General features: G+C 44.5%; 1 protein-coding gene across 1 annotated transcript; it reads right to left on the bottom strand.

Annotated features, from left to right (window-relative positions):
• Positions 1–2,698: 2,698 nt before the first annotated feature.
• DESI1 (desumoylating isopeptidase 1) lies at positions 2,699–18,758 on the bottom strand. The gene is made up of 6 exons (XM_005514934.3): positions 18,417–18,758; positions 10,188–10,209; positions 9,186–9,255; positions 8,430–8,539; positions 7,512–7,634; positions 2,699–5,823 (listed from the first exon to the last, which is right to left on the bottom strand). Exons 1-6 carry the CDS (start codon positions 18,682–18,684, stop codon positions 5,730–5,732), a joined length of 687 nt encoding a protein of 228 aa, XP_005514991.2. The 5' UTR covers positions 18,685–18,758; the 3' UTR covers positions 2,699–5,729.
• Positions 18,759–18,954: the final 196 nt, after the last annotated feature.

The following is an 18,954-nucleotide window of genomic DNA, read 5'->3' as shown; positions in this document are numbered from 1 at the left end:
CTGTGTAACCTCATCTAGGTGTTCCTGCTCCAGCGGGAGAATTGGACTAGATGATCTTTCGAGGTCCCTTCCAATCCCTAACATGCTGTGATTCTGTGATCAAGAACAACCTAGGTGGGACATTCAATCCTTTTTGCTCACAATCAGTTTGCCTTCTCTCCCTGGACCATGCTTAACGTGCTGAGCTGGGGGGAAGTTTTCTTTTTTTAAGGTCTGCTTGTTTTTTTCTCAGTATTATTTGCTTCCAGGACATTGTGCAAACCCTTTTCCTAGTTTTCCACCAGATTCCTCTCAAAATGAAGCATCCAGGTACCTTCACAAGTTTTGGGTTTTACTCATGGTTTTGATTTTCCTGCTCCCACTCAATGAAAGGTGGATACACAGAAACAATGTTAATAATTTACTTTTATGCCATTGCCTCAGACAAGGTTTACCAAAACATCCTTAGCTGCTTGCTGGGGAGGCATTCATTGTGTTCACCAGTTAATGTCACCAGGACAGCTATTTCCATGCTGTTTCTATGAGTTGCCTCCATAACATAGTGAATCAGGCAGTTTTGAATTGGCATTACAAGTGTTATTTCCCCTTGCATGGACGTTCATGCAAAATCATGGTCTCTGGGGCCTTCTGGATCAGACACTGGTTACAACCTCCCACCTCTGGAAAGCTGGACTGTTTTCTCAGATGCTTTGAAGCCCCCAGAATGGTTTCTCAGCACCCAGCTGCTTAGTATGCAATTGGGTGCTGAAATTTCAGTTCAGTTTAGGGTTATGCTAATTTATAGGTCTGATTGCATATATCCTTCATCAGTTAATGTACGGATGCTTACTCCAGAATATCAATGTGTGCCTACCGGGGCATGCTGAAGAGTGAGTAGAGATGTCTTCATGGATCCAGGTTGCTTGACTACCAGAAGCCAAAGAGCTGCTCCCTCTTGCAGCAGAGCCATGAGCTAACACCCAGGACTCTCAGAAGGCAGCCATGGGGTCAGATATGTGATGAACTCCGAGAGTTCAGGAATGCAAGCCTTTTATTTTTCATAAGCCACAACATGGATGAGACTTCCCATGTCTGGGTGGAAGTGGCACGTTTTTAGAACCTGCCAGCTTGCTCCTATTGCAGCCCTAGCCTTGCAGCAGCACTTGGTTCTTGCTGTAGCCCCATCTGCCCATGGTCTTGTCACCTGGCAGCTCCCGCCTGCAGTTTTCTTGTCCGGGACAGACCTTCCTCCTTGTCTCTTCCATTGGCACTCCTCTGGACATCCCAAAAGCAGGAGCTGCTCTCCCTGGGCTCAGGTGCATCCCCCTGTGCTGTGAGGCAGCAGTGCCACCTTGGGGAACTTCCCAGAATTGGGAAGTCTGCTAAAATTTGGGTCAGCGTTCACATTTTTGCACTTCTACAGTGCCACTGGGTTTATGCTAGCAGGAGAGCTTTCCAGAATGTGAACTACCTGCTGTGCATTCTCCAGCTTATTTATCATGCTGCTTTGGAAACTCGGTTCAAGTCAAAACAGCTCTCCCAGCACCCCCACTGCCTTTTGGTCTCAGCCTGTGAGGATTTGTGCCACCATGGTTTCCCCAAGTACGAGTCTGCCTTTTGGTGGAGTGCCCAGCTGCATACAGCTGTGCTTGTTCCTTCATCTCGGTCAGCTCTGAGAACAGGGCTGCTGCTGCTCTTTCAGTTATTTAATACTTTGCACTGAAACCACTCCTAACATGATCCCTTGGTTGCTGCTCAGATAGGCAGCAGCTATCATCATGAATACAATCTCTGTTACTAGCAGCAAGGACAAATATTTTGTTTGAAGTTTAGAAGCCAAGTGTCTGTGAGCACTGGCTTACACTGCTTAGAGCTGCCATTAAGGTCAAAACTTTCCTTTTATATGCATTCCCAGGTATTTTATGTGTGGCTAGTACTGGTACTTGATAGCAAACCAGCACCACGTCTGAATAACACAGCCCAAAACAACCACAACCATGAATCTTTGTTAAAGCCTCCTTCTGTTCCAAGCCCTCTTCTGTATGACACTGATACAGACTGTTATAAACAGCGAACTGCGTGGTTTGCCATTTTGATGCCACTGATAAGCATGCAGAAAGCTGAACCAAGCAGAATTAATTTCTTCTGAAGAGCCAGGTGTTTCCCCTGCTCCTTAACAGCCCAAAGGCAGAGACATGATGGGCAGTGCTCCACAATCCTCACCAATACCCCCTCTGCAGCTCCAAAAGAATCCAGGCATGAAGTCCACTTCTTAAAGCTGCTTTTTTTTCCTTTTGAAATTAGCAGCATCAAGAAAAATCAGGAAAAGCTTAGAGCCTTTTCCTATATTTAAGCTCTGTTGGGCCTCTTCTTCAACAGCAGACATTAGACATTTCATTCTTGCACTTCGATGATCAAGGGCTGCACAAAACCCATGCTGACAGAACACCTATTGTCCAGCCTTCATTCACCTCATTCAAATTGTGTCAACCTTCGGGAGTGCGGTCTTGATAAGACAACACGGTGCTTACAGAACATTGCCTGTGACCAGTTCTGGCAAAGGGCAGCAGCCACTGCTACTTCCAGGAGCAGTATCTGGCACAAACTGCTCAGTTTCTCATCTTGTACTTTCCAGCTGGGATCATAGTAAAGAAAATGACTTCTGGCCAGCTGCATCTGTTGTGCAGCTGCATGGACACACATGTTCAAACATGAAAACTTGCTGTATTTTTTTTTTATTGTAATAGAAAAAAAAAACCCCACAAATAAATCAAAACACCACTTTTTCCATAAAGACATTATTAACATTTTTAAAATGGCACAGGGGAACCCCAGCAATAGAAGACAGAAGAGTAAGTGTGGGCAAAAGGGTTCTGCTCCCTTTCAGGAGTTCAGTTTCCCCACCCCTTTGTCAATCAGCTGGCTGAAGTTCATCACCTATATACACTTACATACACTTCTCTAGTTTATATTCCTATGTGTAGGTAGGGCTGGGTGGAATGTTGGGGGCACAGTCCTGCAATTTACACATAACCACCTTTGGAGAAAATGGGTTTCCCAAGAGGTCTACAGGGCTCTCGTTACCCAGTCAGACCAAGCAAACAGGATTCCCTCCCACAGTTCCTTTGCCACGAAACACAGAGTAGGTCCCAAGCCCAGCAGACCCTCAAGTAGCCCCATGGCTGCTGCAAACAGTATATGGCCACGTGAAATTTTACCCAGTGACCTTGAAGTAGCAGCATTATCTCTGCAAAGAGGCTGCTCAAGAGGGTAAAATGCATATTGCAAAATGCACGGGGTGAACGTCTTTCCTTTTCTTTCCTGCCTCCTGAGAGGAGGTAAGAAGTCCTGAAGTAGGCAGCCAAGCAGAAACCCGACTCAGGACCTCTAAAGCAGTGGACATACAGGGAATATCCTCATTGTGCCAGAGCATGGGGCAGAAACTGTGGCACCAGCGCTTCCACCACAGACAGCTGTGCCTGAAGTGAGAGTTTGCTGAAAGACAAGCAATTGCAGCTGTGCTGTTTGCAGGTACCAAACTAGCACACCTCGACATAGGGTTGCACTGTATCAGCTTGAGTGTACCTGTTCAACTGAGGAAGCTCCAAGATCTCTAACATGCTACAGCACTTTGTGGCACAGTGGTGTGTGTATTAAGATGAGAGACTGGTTATTCTTCACAGAATAGGTGTGGGAAAAGACTGGAGAGGATATACATAACAAACAGGAAAACTAAGCTATGGCTTAGCACAAAACCACCAATTCTTCCTCCAGGAGCACCAAAAGGCATTCATAAGTGATTTATTATAGAATGCTTTCTGCAAATAGGACATTTTGATGGGGTAAGATTGAAAGCTGTTGTATAAGCCCATCTGTACTAACCGCTACAGAATTCTCCAAGTCCAGCCCACCAAATGAAATGTTTAAGGAGAAGTTGGTGGCACGAGCAGAGAATGACAAGAAAAAAAAACAATCTGGGATGCGAGAGCCACTGCTGTGCACTGAGAGCAGGTACACACAAAACTGCCAAACAGCAGCCTATTTCCATTTGTGTAGTGACTCCACAAGGTGCAGGGCAACAGAGTATTTGACAGACTGCAGTTTTCCACCACCTCAAAAATATGAACTATTATAGTTCACACTGAGTAACAGTGTGAGAAACTTATCAAACTGTATTATTCCGAGAGAAAAATCCCAGCAAAGACATCTCCTCTATACTCCTTAGGTATACAGGAAATTTCCAGTGCTGGAAGTCTGAGATTCAAGATGGAACTTGGCAGCAACACTTTTCACAACAAAGCACTAGACAAAGGGCTGTACATTTGCATAGATGCTTTTTCAGCAGCATCTGGGACATGCAATCCCTGTTTATGGAGCATCAGCAATGTTTTGGGGTTTCTCTTATGTTCCCTCCTAAATGTTACTGTTACAAAACTGTTCACGAAAAGTGTGTATGCATGCATGAAAAGAAATCAATGTGTCTATTCTTTCATTCCACTGATCTTTTTCCACTGCAAATAATTGCAAAGCTGTAAGAGTCAAACTAGAAGATGCAGTATTGATACAATCAAATGTCAATCTAAGGACAGGACTGCCTCTGCGTGTAACGCAATAAACTCAGTTGTCCCACAGAAAAGCTTAATTTTACTCTTCCTCATTTTCTTCACATTTGGGGAGACCCATCACCTATTTCTCTTACATTTAAGCAGAGTCCCCTCTGTGATGTGCTTGACTGCTTTGAAAAGGGCAGCGGTATCAAAGAAAGTTGGAACTCCTGCTGTGTCTGCAACTAGATACTCAAGGCAGAATTACTCCACCTTATATCATCATGCAGTTGCCATGCTATTCCTATCTTACTGTTCTGAAACTCTGGCTTGGTAACAAAAAAAATCAAACAGCTCTTATGCAAAGGTAAATAGTTAACAAGGTTCTGTCTATCTGCTGATAAGCTTACATGCAAGAAAAGGAAACATTTAATTTCATTTTACTTTCACCTGAAATCTGTTTCCACCACTTCTGCTCATGGGATTCTGTTTTTTCAGCTGGTTCTTGCCCATAACTCCTGGATCTAGTGTTAGGGGGCTCTCGGGAACCTTCAGTTCTAGCCTACCTCCCACACACAGCTACTCCCATTGAAAGTTTCAGCTTTCCAGTGTGACACTGACAAACGGTTCAGCTTGATCACCTTTCCCACATGGCTGTGCCACTGCAAATATTGTAATCAGACCAGTTCAGCTTTTCCCCTGAGCAAATAAAATAACGCCAATGAAATATGCAGAAGACTACTCCTGGGACACCTTCACTTCCTAGGATACCAATACTTCCTTTGTCTTCTTCCTACAGACTTCAGCAAATACCCCCATAACATAGGTAGTGACAGGAGAAAGAGATGCAAGCCCGCAAGGGATGACTAAGACATTTCCTTATTTACTCCAAGTTGTGTAATGGGCCCTTGAATGCTCACGGAACGAATTCCCACTTACCAGCACAGGAGTTACTTAGGAAGTGTCTGCCTACTTGGGCAAGACAGCCTTCATAAGTTAGTAGAATACTATAAGAAATTATGGCAATCTTTTTGGTAACATTGTCTTACATGCACCCTGATAAATCCTCACCCTAGGAAAATGTAAAACTTTTCCTGTAACTTCTGTAGAGTTAATTCTGATGGGAAATTATAAAAGAGAAATCTGGTAGATTCACGTTTAAAAAGGAAGAGGCCTGGTGAGGCTGGGCATACAGGATCACTCCTGTTAGCTCTGTCCATTGTGTCTGCTGAAGGTATTTCCTCCGGGTGGCTGGATCTGGATGGAGTCCAGGAGAGGCCTTAAAGCTTGTCCAAAAGGTCTAAGAAGGTAAAGAAATAAACATGTCAAATAGCTTATTTGATGAACAGCTTTCACCATTTACTACTGAAGTGCACTCACTTCCTAGAGTGCAGCAAACTGACATTGTAGAAGCAAATTTGAAGAACAGACTTCCACTACAAGCTAAAGCAAATGAATTTAACCTGTTAAACAGAGTTTACTGTTCAATCACTAAGAATCTTAATCATGACTTTCTATAAGCTAGTTCTGAGTCCTAACATGCCCAGACTGCTAATGTGGTAATACTGTGTCTGAAACCAGCTTTTAGTAATTTATTCTACTTAAGTGTACAAATGAAATCCCTGTTATGCAACTGCAGTGCTCCATTAAGTACCACATCAGTGTCAAAGATTCTTCTAGAAGAATAGCTTCTAACCCCCTTAAAAGACAATGGTTCAACACACACAAAATAAATTTTTGTTGCAATCCGTAACACCTGGTTTATCTTTTGATATGACTCACTGTTATGGCCTTTATCTGATTTTGAGAGATCTGAGAAGACAAAAAACGCAGGGTAGGAGACAAGTGTTTCCCAAGCAATATGGTATACCACTGTTAGGAGAAACAAAACCTAAAAGATGAAGCCTGAAAGATTCCACTGGGACCCCCACTGGCTCAGTTGATTCCAAAAAAAAAAAAAAACAAAACAGTTGAGCTGACCTACCAGGCAAGAATTGTTCAGTTCCTCCCTTTCATAGCTTTAAAATTGTAGCATTAATTAAAAAATTACATCTTCTCTGCCTCTTCGCAAGCAAAGCTGACACCTCCACTGCAGTTACGGTGCCTTGAGTAAGAGAAGTGAGCTTTAACAGATACTGGTTTCTAAGACAAAAAGACTTGCACCATGTTCTGAAACTTTTCCCTCTACTCTGCCCTGGTGAGACCACATCTGGAATATTGTGTCCAGTTCTGGGCCCCTCAGTTCCAGAAGGACAGGGAACTGCTGGAGAGAGTCCAGCGCAGGGCAACGAAGATTATTAAGGGAGTGGAGCATCTCCCTTGTGAGGAAAGGCTGAGGGAGCTGGGTCTCTTTAGTTTGGAGAAGAGGAGACTGAGGGGTGACCTCATTAATGTTTATAAATATGTAAAGGGTGAGTGTCACGAGGATGGAGCCAGGCTCTTCTGGGTGACAACCAATGATAGGACAAAGGGTAATGGGTACAAACTGGAACACAGGAGGTTCCATTTAAATTTGAGAAGAAACTTCTTCTCAGTGAGGGTGACAGAGCACTGGAACAGGCTGCCCAGCGGGGTTGTGGAGTCTCCTGCTCTGGAGACATTCAAGACCTGCCTGTACACATTCTTGTGTAACCTCATCTGAGTGTTCCTGCTCCGTCAGGGGGATTGGACTGGATGATTTTTCGAGGTCCCTTCCAATCCCTGACGTTCTGTGATTTTTACACCTGTCTGGTTGCACATGAGAGACCATCACAAAATAACTAATTTAAGTTAAAGGCAGAAGAACAACTTTCTCCTGCCTCTTAATAATGCCAGTCAGCACTTGTCGTATGGTGTTGTAAGTGTTGAAGTAAAGCAAGTAGCATCTTCTCCTTAATCTTATGCTGGTTCTCAGAGAGAGTCAGCAGAAACTGGTACCACTTCTCTGTCAAATATTTAAGCATTAGCATGAAGCAATATACTACAGAGAAGAGCAGCATGAACACTCACGTGGCAAGTACTTCAGATGGAAGGTCAGTGATGTAGGAAGGGATTTTTCTCCCTGTCAGGAACTGTGCCACTTCATTACTGAAGGTGTTGCAGTTATGTTCAAAGAGGTTGTAAGACTCTCCTCTGTGCCACAGGAAAGGAAATGGAACAAAAAAGACCGATTCAGCAATAAATCTAGCAAGCAGAAAAACTTAGACCCCTAACGAGGAACACTTCCTTACATTAGCACTTCTTTTTCCCACAAAGAATTCTAAGGCAAATAGGTGAAATACAGACATCAATTAACCTTCAAATTCAACTGAATCAAGGTGGAAAATGACATCTCTCTGCATCACTGACTTTATACAATGATATTTTGGAGGATAAGTGAGGTCAGGTTTCTTCAGTTAAAACTGCAGAAGGAATAATGAGAAATCAGAGGAATTACTGACATTGAAATATAGGCAGAACATTAAATGCTACTGTTTCCTATTCTTGTGAGAAGTAGACTAGATACTTCAGCAGTCAAGACCTTGCTTTTACTCATGTGAAAGTTGGCAGCTTTACTACAACACTTCACCTATGACTCATGGGCAAAGCACTATTCACTGAGATACTTCATAAAGTGCCTTCATTTTCCCTGGTGATTCTCTCAAAGGCATTTCAGGCGTTATTCCATTTTGTGAAACACCGCGTGAAAGATTTCCTGGCAGAATGCTTCCCCAGCCTGGCTCAAGGCTGGCACACCAGAGGGCTGTCTAGCTGGTAGCTCCTTGTGCATCACTTTCAGTTGCATATTTGGAAAGTAACCAAATAATACACTAAGCAGACAAAGCTCTGTGGGCAGGACTGGTTTCATAATACCTTCCTTCATTCTGCACCCCTTCCCCTAAAGGCTTTTTCTGTTACACAGATTTCATAGGACAAGCTGCTACTTACCGGAACATAGATTCCCCCAAAGAGGAAAGATATTCCAGAAAAATTTCTTCTGTGACTTCAGTGTTTCCCAGGTCTACAACCGAGTCTGGGGGGCCAAGAAGCGTCCCTCCCTGTAAAAATTAACAGCCAGAAGACAATGTTAAATGGACAGACTGAATTCTTTTGGAGGACTCTATTGAATACAGCTCTCATGGCTTGTCCAGATACAAGAGGAGGAACTTTTGGTATGTTTGTCAAGCAAAAAGTCCCACTGGCCTCCTCTGTTCTGCACTCAGAGAATGAGGAGTAACATGCAACTTAAATTTCAGCTTGTATACTTGGCTGTTGGTGCTGAAAGCTCAAAGCTATGGCAAAATTCTGCTTTAAGAATGGCCTATCAGTTTTGCCTCTCCAAGAACAGGAAGATCTGACAAGGCATCATGAATTTTTTTTTAATCTTAAAGTTGCCAAGTCTGCATGTAAAACCTATTGATACAGAATTAGACAAGGTGTCACCCTGACAACACAGCTGGATAAGATATCTTGAACAGATAACACTCTACCATCAGAAGCAACCTACAACCTGTATTTAGTTGGGCTTAAACCCACTGTCTATGCTCCCTTTTCCTCAATTGCCCTGGGCAACCATGGCAACCAGCCACATCTGGCTGAATTCAGAAGCCTCTTGCTGCTTTTCTAACAGGCAGGGACACAAGCAGCTCTGATCAGGTTACCTTATCACTAAATTATCTTATCAGAAAAATAAGTTTAACTTACAGGTGCACAGCTGGAGATTCCTCCACTGCCATAGAAGAACTCATCCTTATGGACTATTATGGAGGTGTGCCTGCCACAGAGAACAGAAAACAGGAAAAGGAAACCCTTAACGTAGCACATAAATCACTGGTAAATTTATGTGCTCAAGGACATCATGAAGTGAGTAACTGAAAGAAAAGGTCAATGGGTTTCTGTGAGTAGGAACGGGGTCTGCTGGGACATGAATAGATAGGTATGGAAGCAACGATTATCAAGCCTACTGTAGGTGGCTGGGAAAGCACAAGCTCAGCTAGGTGCCCAAGCATGAAGGAATACAGGAAGAAAGGGACTTCCACCCCAGCACGAGATCTCCAGCAGCCTCTTTCCACTAAAGGGTCGAGAGAAGTCAAAGAGAGAGAAAGACAGAGCTAGCCCTGCTATCACATCCACAGAAATGCACATCTGATAGACACTGACTGAGAAGAAGGTCAGTCTCTGGAGATGGATCAATAAAGAGGGAAGTAGATGGACAAGGGCTTGGGCTTTTTTTTTTTTTTCCTTTAAAACAAACAAACAAATCCCAACATTCTTGATACGATATATCAAATTGGGGAGTGTTTTGTAACCAAATGTAGGCACTGCTCTTACATGCCAGAAGGCCCAATTCTGTAACACCTGCTTCCCACCCACTCTTTTACTCTCATGTTTAGTCATGCCTGCAATTAGAAGTCAAAGTGCTTGGGACAAGTAAAACATCCTACCCTTGAAAAAGTGTATAACTGCGCTAAAACGCAACAACTGCTACCAACACTACTTTTCATGGGGCCCATGGAGCTTTAAATGGAGAAGTTTAACCAGTATCTGACTATACATCACCTCACTACCAATCTGCATTCATGAACAAAAAGTGTCTTGGTCTCTCCTGAGGATCTAAAAGTTAAGATCTGAAGCATATATAATCTCATACTCCCTACACTACACAGTGTTTAACACATCTTACGCAATTTAAATCTAGTTACTTACCAGATGCCATCCAGCTGTTTCCCTGTACGAAGAGAAAATAATAGTTATTAGCAATGTATTTTCCAGATTTCCGCCTACTTTCTGTCAGTCACTTAGGAACCATGCTTATTATTTCACCATGACAGTAACACCACAGATTTCATCCCAGATTTGCTTCTAATGAAACAGAATGTCTTTCTTTCATAGGAACTACTCCATCCACACTGCTGCTGCACTTTTTTCCTCCTTCATGCAGGGGCAGCAATGCCATCCTGTCCTGTCACTGCTTACCTTCCTTGGGCTTTTCTCTACAGACCGAGAAAATAAATGTTTTCCTAAAACCAAAACCTTCAGTCAGGACCAGAAGAGTTGAATTTTACACTGATTACATAATTGCAGCCAGCACAGAGTATTCACTTTTCTATTTCAGTAACTGATGAGAGATCTGACAGGAACATATAATCTGTGGTGATAGTGTCTATAATCTATTCCATGGTTTCTTCCTTTCCCTCCCTCCCCTGCCCTTAAAAGTGAACAATTTAAGTGGGAGTTGGGGACAAGAATTGCAGGATTGAAATTCATATAAGTTACAAAAAGGTGTTTTGTAGAACACAGCAAAGAATTGCTTCAGGCACAGCTAAACTAATAATATAATTGCATCTTAGAGGAAAAAGTCCCTTCTGAAGTGCTTTTCCAGTTCCCTAGAAGTGGGAAACCTAAACCTCTCTGTGTTCATGATACCTGCTTCAGATGAGGGTCGTGTAAGAGCGGAGGCAGGGAAAAGGCTGTTGTGACAATACAGACATCAGTCAAAGCGAGTACACACAGTCTGGAAGTAGGTGGACTGATCTGTCACTACCATGGATCACAGCCAGGCAGCAAGCATATTCACTGTCAACCCGCCGCACAGAAATGTAGGCATGGAGTAGAACAAAGGCCAAAAGATAGTAGCAACGATGACAGAAGCAGAGCAGTGTGCTGTAACATCTCAGGAGCATTTGCTACCCCTTTAGCTTGTGCCATGCTGTTGTGCTCCTTGATCCTCTGGCTCTTATTCCACACCTTTCCCATCAGAGCTGTCATCTTGTGCCCTGGAGATACCAAAAAAACAGTGACACCAGCACCATTCGAGGCAGGGTATCACTGCCCTCACTTTAGCAGCTGGCCTATGACAGGCTCTACTGCCTGGCTTTGCATAGTCAGTGTTCTGCATATCTGTTAATAAATTATTACACCTTTGTTCACAATCAATCACTGTTTTCCACTATAAACTTGAACTTTATCCTCCAGGACAGAGAAACAAACCGTTTCAAAGGTAGCACATACTAGAATTATATCCGCCCTCTTGCATGTTAAACAGAAAAAGAACGTCTTAATACTTACTTTCACACACATTTCCAGCAAACAACTATGAAATGCTTTCCACAAAGTTGCCACTTGGCACCTATATTCTGTGTGCAGGTGAGTTATAGCAGATGTTGACAATGTCACAGGTGCTCCCAGGAACCTGCTTGTGCAACTACAACACCTACTTGTAAAGATCATTGCAGCAAAGGCTACCACACACTGGGCTGCTCTAGCAAGACTGCAGTCAGCACCTTGGGGTAGGTGACTCTTTCTCCCTATCTGACACTTGTGAGACCACATCTGGAGTGCCATAGCCACTTTTGGATCCCCCCCAGTACAAAAGACACTGACATACCGGGAAGCAGCACTTGCTGTATTGAAGAGCAGACAAGAGAACTGGTCTGTTCAGCCTCAAGAAGAGAAGGCCAAGAATCCTTACTGCTGTCTACAACTACCTAACGGATATGGAGAAAAGAGAGCCTTCTGCTCAGGAGTGCAGTGAAAGGCAACAGGTGTAAGCTAGAAAATGGGAAATACCCAACTCAGTAAGAAGAAGAAAAAAAAATTACCATTAAGGTGGTCAAACACTGGGGCCAGGATCCAGAAAACATGTGGGATTTCCATCCTTGGAGATACTCAGAACTCAGCTGCCTGGGGCCCTGAAAAATCTGCTCTTGTCAGATCTACCTTGAGCAGGCCTTCCAGAGGTCCCTTTCCATCAATGCAATTCTCTGATTGTATGAACAAAACCCAAACAAAATTCAGGAAAGGGCCTTTGCATTAGACCATAGTCCAACCCTGGGGGGCTCCTCTCTGGCTGCTACACACAAAATCCATAGCCAACAACAGGCAGCAACTGCCAGGGCAATAACAGAACAGCTCTTGGCAAGCAAAGCGGCCCATCTTCACATGACCGGTCTGTCTGAGGCTGCTCAGCAAGGTCAGTTTGTTCCAAGTGCTGGTTTGAGGATGTTAATGGAGCTACTGACCTGCTGTTTTTGCTTGGCTCCTGTAAGACATTAACCAGGCTGGCATTGTGGAAAACACATGCCAGATCTGCAGTGCTGATGACACTAAGGCAGCCATGGTAGCTCTCCAGCCTGCTACAGACAACATAAAAATCCCTTTCTGCCACTGGTGGCCTGTGCTTGTTCAGAGGCGGTACAAGCCTCCGCAATGACACCACCACTGGGGAAATACCATGCCTAAGAAACCCACCATTATTGGTCACATACGTATCACCTAGAGACATCCAAGATCGGGCACATTTGGTATGCTGCCGCAGTTTCCCATGCTGCACAGCTGGCTGTTGTCATCTCAACTCCAAACTGACTGACAGAGGAATAAATCGATGGCCACCAGCTTCTGATGAACTTGGGCAGCTCCCTTTCCTGCTGCTCAGCACGGATCTCAATGTTGCTTGCCTCGCATCATGTAAGAGGTTCTGTACAGACCTTCACGGACACCATCATCTTCCTCCTTAAGTTTTGCCTCTGTTGGTGATCCACCTATATGACCGTTCTTGCCCTTCTCTCAAACTCAGACATTGCACAGAACAACCACTGCCACTCCTGACAAGCTCACACAAAGCCATCAGGGCAGCCTGCACTAAGGAGTTAAAGTCTTGCCTTCTGATGGACATTCCACTATATACAAAATACGTTGCTCATAGCCTCTGAAGGTGACACTTTCCAATAACGCTGCTTCTGGAAGCACTGTTCAGCTTAAAAAATGAGAAGGTCAAGCTTGCCAGGGAGCCTCCCCTAATAATGCTTCAGTGCAACAGAGCTTATATTCCATAGTCAATTCAAGGGTTTAGAAGAAGGGATTGCAAACACCATGTGGGATATTGGCCCATATTGCATTCCATGTTCTCCCACTCCTTGCTGCAACAGTCCAAACTCCCATGGCATGCTGCAGTGTGAGTGGAACTATATGCTGGTGCTGCCACCAAAACCAACACATTTGCTCATAGCATGAGGCTGTCTAGAACTATATGCAAAAGTCTGATTCCCCAGTAATTTCTGTTTGATCTGCAAAAACCTTTAAATTGCAGATGTTACCTTCCACTCCATACCTACAGCAAAGCTGACCCAAATGATGCAAATGCATTTAACATGGAACAGGAACGCCCTAATGGAGTGCTACTCTTCTGGGCATCATCCTGGTAAAACTCTTTTGGGGTGATACGCTTTTGGGTTCATCCAGGTAAAACGGGAACTGCAAGATGCCTAGAGAGTTTGAATATTTCAATGACTGTTGAGCAGGAAAAGGTGTTGCAAATTTAGATCTACACAATCATACAACAATTAGTGCACGTGGTCAAGTTGTTGGGTGATAGCTGTCCCACAGTAACTGCCTGTGTGCAGGCTCAGCCTGAAGTAAATGGGAAGCAATTCAGCTTAATTTGATCTGCTTCCACCATGAGCTAATGCAAGTCAAGCTACCTTGCGTTTGACACAGACGTGAACATTTCTGTGTTATATCTGTGAGAGTTTAGGGTGATAGCTTGTCAGTATTTGGAAATCTGATCCCATACCTGATTCTTTAAGCCTTCCCCCCTCCCTGCCTTGCCAAGGTGCTTATATGGATCTTTCCTGAAAATACTCAGTGGAACTCGGGGGGGATGCCAATTCTGCATAACTCTGTGTGCTTGAGCATCTCAAAGATTCAAATCACAAAGTATCATCTGGCAAGTAACCAAGTTTTTTATTTGCTGTTATTTTTCTTTCTAACATTCATAGCTCAAATACTTTCATAGTGTTCAAATGAGCCAGAAAGTTGTGAGAAATATACAACATTAAAATTCATTAAACAATTCCAGGACTCTCAGCTTTGTCTTAGCATGAAGTAGATAGATTTGTTTTTTGCACAGCTGATTCAAGAGACTGTCATTGTTGGGATATAAGGGTATTTTGAAAGAAGCAAGCAAGCCCGTATAATTTTAGAATGCGATCAAACGGGATTACTTCCATGCTTGGATTTATCTGGAAAGGCCAAGCAGAAGGGAGATTAGATGCTCACCAATCTATTTTACTGGCGTGGTTAACTTTTTAATCTTGAGGACTACACTATGTAGCACAATCCTGTGCTCTTTAAGTATCAAATGAAAGTGGCATTTGTAAATTAATACAAATGATGAGACTGAAGGGCAGAAGCATTCTGAGACAGGAAAGAATTATAGAAGGTGATGGGCACTTGATTTATCCCATTCAGAGCTCAGGACAATCAGCCCTCAGCACAAGAACAATACCTGTTCCCGAGCTGTAAAGTAAAGAATAGGAAGCTTAGTATTTTAACAACATATCTATGCTCCGCAATGGATATGCAAGCCCCAGAAGACCCTAAAAGATCCCAGAAAAGTAGCAAACTTGTCTCCTGTGGAACTGGAAGTGATACAATTTGATCAACCAGCGTGGTTATTTCTAGCAGTGCATTGCTTTGCATATCACTGTAATTTCCTTAGGCCAATCCATTAAGGTTCCTGCCCTTTTTGAATTGAAAATTATCTTAATTAGTCAAAGACCTTCTCCTTGTGCTACCGAGGGTGCTCAACTGAAGCAAAAATCTAATGGGAAGGCAGGAGTCTGCTTCAGTCCCCTGCTCCTTGAGGTGCCTAGAGACACTAAGACGTAGGCTAGGTTGGGGGATGGTAACACATTTGATTATCATGAAGTCCCAAGCAAATGCTCTGGAGCAAAGTTGGTGGAATTTCACACTGGAGCAATTAAAAAAAATCTTCAGAACAGGTGGAGGAGAAGGTACCTACTTTTAGCAGTTACCTTTTGCTCCAGCTCCTTCTGGGCTGTTAAGTCGTTACAGCTGAATGTACCGCTTAAAAATTTCAACCAACACATACTCCCAGTCAGCTCACCGTTAATTTGTACACATATAATTTATATGCATGGACCAAAGCTGCTGCGGTAAACTAAGCTCCTGCCCATTCTGTGAGTCACATGTGCAACAATCTCTGTCACAGGACAAGAGAACCTTGAGAGCTGCAAGACATTTTTCCTTAAGCCCATGATGCAACAGGATTTTAATCTTCCCTAAAGATTTATCTGCCTTTGGACATCTACTTCAAAATTAGCGCTGCAAGCTGAATGATTCTGTCTTCCTCTCTGTCTCCCATAGAATCAGGTGAACTCTGCTTTCTGCCTTGAAAACAGAAAATCTCATTGCATTGGGGTTAACACTTGTTATTAGATCACGCATTTGGACAGAGGAATGTAGTCTCAGACTGAGCATGCAGGAGAGAGGGAGAAAAATACCTGTGGAGAAGAGACATGTAGAGAAACGGCACACAAAAATTAAACATGCCACTTCCAATATCAAACGCAGTTGAACTACAATATTTGGTCATGTTTAGAAATATATACTGAAAAATTACAGGAAACTCCCAGAAAAGTAGAAAAAACAAAATAGCCTGGGTAAAAAAGAAAACAAATTGTCAAGAAAAGCAAAGATGTGCCCAAGGACCATGACTAAGTCACTCCAAAGCCTGCCATGAACAGCGCTGTACAGCTCCACCTTTCAGGTTCATCACTCAACCACAATGGAAAGAAATTACACTGAAAAAGTTAGGATAACGTTTAGTAGTGCCAGCTGATCCCTGAATGTTGCATTGACATAATCCATAATACCTCTGGATCCTATTAGCACCAGAAGACACCATGGAATGATCATCTTACAGTGGTCAACCCCATAAGAAGGGATTCATCCCCCTCTGGCAGGTGGATCTGAGTTTGTTTCCAAGCATGCTAGGAGTTGATTTTAGCACAATCAATTATCATATTTGGCTTTTTTCTCCTAATATACATGTATTTCAGTGTAGGTGATGTTACAGAATTATCATGAGGAGCAAAAGTATTGTTTCAGTCAAACTTGGCATCTATGGAAAGAATACCAGAAGTACAGACAACAAATGTTTAGCACCAAATCACTTAATAAATCCTTTCCTCTTCAATTCCTATGACTTTCTCTGATGATGTACAGTTTATGACCACTACTGACCAAACAAATGGAAAAATACCTATTGACCATTTGAAAGTTGATGTACAGAGAAATAACAACAGTTTTTGTTGTTCTTCAAGAAAACAAAACAAATTCTAGAAGGCATGTACATGAGGAAAGAGAGGTATTCTCTCCATCCCTTTGCTCTTGGAGAGGTTTCTAAAATAGCAAGATACGACAGAGCTGACTGAAAATGCACAGAAAACTCGAAGGAAAAAAAGCAATAAACAATGATTTGTTTTACTGACATTCCAGTCGCTGGATCTACGTAATCCCACATACTCCGCAGTCTGCCTTGTCACCGTGACCACAAAGGCCTAGTTGGCCCAGTTCCACAAACATGTATGAACTCAGCCAGTTCCTCGGCAGTACCAGCAAGCAACTCTCCCCACACTACCAAAAGAAGTGTTCAGATTTTTAAGGCTTCCTTTCCGTTATTCAGACTCCTAGAAACTCAGCACCAAACTGTAGCTCAAGCACAAGGTTTTAAGTTGTTGTTTGGGTATCATAAAAAGCACCAAAAATGAAGTCACGCACCAAATGTTTTAATGTGGGAATTCAGAAAGCTACAAGGTCCCAAGATTGATTTTGTGGGTAATAAGAGAGCTAAAAAGCCATCATCGCTTGATCAGTGCGAAGATCAGCACAGAGATACATTTAGAAACAGATTGTCACTGTATAAGTCTATGTCTAAACCAATGCTTTGAAATAAGACTGGTTAAAATCTGCTCAGCTTGAACACAGGTAGATCAAGCACGCATGTAATCTATCTTATTATTAACTCTCAGCACACCATAAGACACGGCTATTACAAATTAACACATGAGAAATTACTTCCCTGAGGGCTATAACAGAATCAACTGTGACTGCACAAAAAGTCTTGAGGTTATCCAGGATGGAAAATGCACATCTCCCAAAGCTGTCACTGCTCTGGCTAACAGAGCACTTCACATACGAACTCTGTAATATTTTCTTCTCAGCTTGGCAAGCCTATTGTTGATGTGTATGAAACCTCACGCTAAGAATTACTTGGGCTTTCATTTTAAACTTGAAGGATAGTACAGAATCTTCTTGTAGGACAGATGAGCAAAGTGAATGCCAACAAACTGTAAAACAAGATTACATGGAGCCATCTGTTCAGACACTGAGCCTGTTGGGAAGCCTCATCTCACACAGACTGTTGGTCTGACACAGGCCAGAGTCTACACGTAACAGGTATAAACCACTCTCTGCGTTTCTACTTCACACTTGTAAGAGTTCAAGCAAAACTAAGTTTCCTTGACATCCCCAGTCCAGGGCTCAGTTGGAAACACATGCATTCTTGATAAGATGCACAACCAACTTTTACAAACTCTCTGGAAGGAGAAGGCGGCCAGTTGCACATCCCAAGCTGTGCAATGCCCGCCCCAGTCCAGCCTCACCGCAACACGGAGCCGTGTGGACTCAGTAACCCTGTGAGCAGCAGAAGCCCTCCTTACACTTCAGCTTTCCTACCAAGGCATCACAGCAGCTGGGAACCGAGTTTTCCCTCCTCCCAGGGGCTAAGTAATATTTTTAATTAGCTTTTAGTAAATAAAATGAGTGAAGCGGCAAAGGACGGGTGAGGGAAAAGAGGCTGAACGCTGTTCACCTGGAGCCGCAGCTAAACCCCCCTTGGTTCGCACACTCCCAAGCGGCGCTCGGCCCTAGTGCCCGCACCCCTAGGGAGCTCTTCCCGGCGGACACTCCCTCGGGACAGCGATACCGGGCGGGGTGCGGGGGAAGCCACCCCGGGTCCCGTTGCCCGGCGAGTCAGGGCCGCGGCGGCCGGTATGGGAACAGGAGCCCCGGGGAGGCGACGAGAGGGGAGGGGCGTCCGGGGCGGTGCCGGTGCCCCCGCCGTGCTCTTACCCAGCATGAGGGGGCTGAGGCGCCGGGCCATGCCCTTGGACAGGTCGTACACATAGAGCTTCACGGGGTGCAGGGCCAGCGGCTCCTCCATGGGGGTGCGGGCGCGGCCGCCGGGCGACACCCGGAGCCCTGGCAAACACCCGCCGGCCGCCGGGAAGCGGAGGGGAATGGCGGCTCTAAGTGCCGGGCCCGCCGCAGCTCCCGGGCGCGGCGGCACCGACCGTGAGGTGACAGACGGAACAGAAGAGGCGACGCTGCCTCTGCGCATGCGCGGCGGCCGCCGGCCGGCCGGGCTGCCCCGTCACTGCGCCGTTATGCAGCACGGCGGTTCCGGCCTGGGGCGGGGCGCCGCGGGGGCGGAGCTAGAGAGGGTGGGCGGGGATGGGGAAGTCCCCCTGTTACTGGCTGCGGCTTGGCGCCTCTTCCGGCTTGCGAGCCGAAGCCCCGCGCAGCGCGGACGGAGCTCCCTCCTTCTTTTCCCCCCCGTAACCAATCCGCGCGGAGCGGGGGGGTGCGGCTTCCCGCGGGACGGCCATGA

The sequence above is a fragment of the Columba livia genome, chromosome 1 (assembly GCF_036013475.1).
Source record: "Columba livia isolate bColLiv1 breed racing homer chromosome 1, bColLiv1.pat.W.v2, whole genome shotgun sequence".
In the NCBI taxonomy this organism is placed as follows: domain Eukaryota; kingdom Metazoa; phylum Chordata; class Aves; order Columbiformes; family Columbidae; genus Columba; species Columba livia.
The sequence above is the reverse complement of the archived record's forward strand: the minus strand, read 5'-3'. Positions and strand labels throughout refer to the sequence as shown.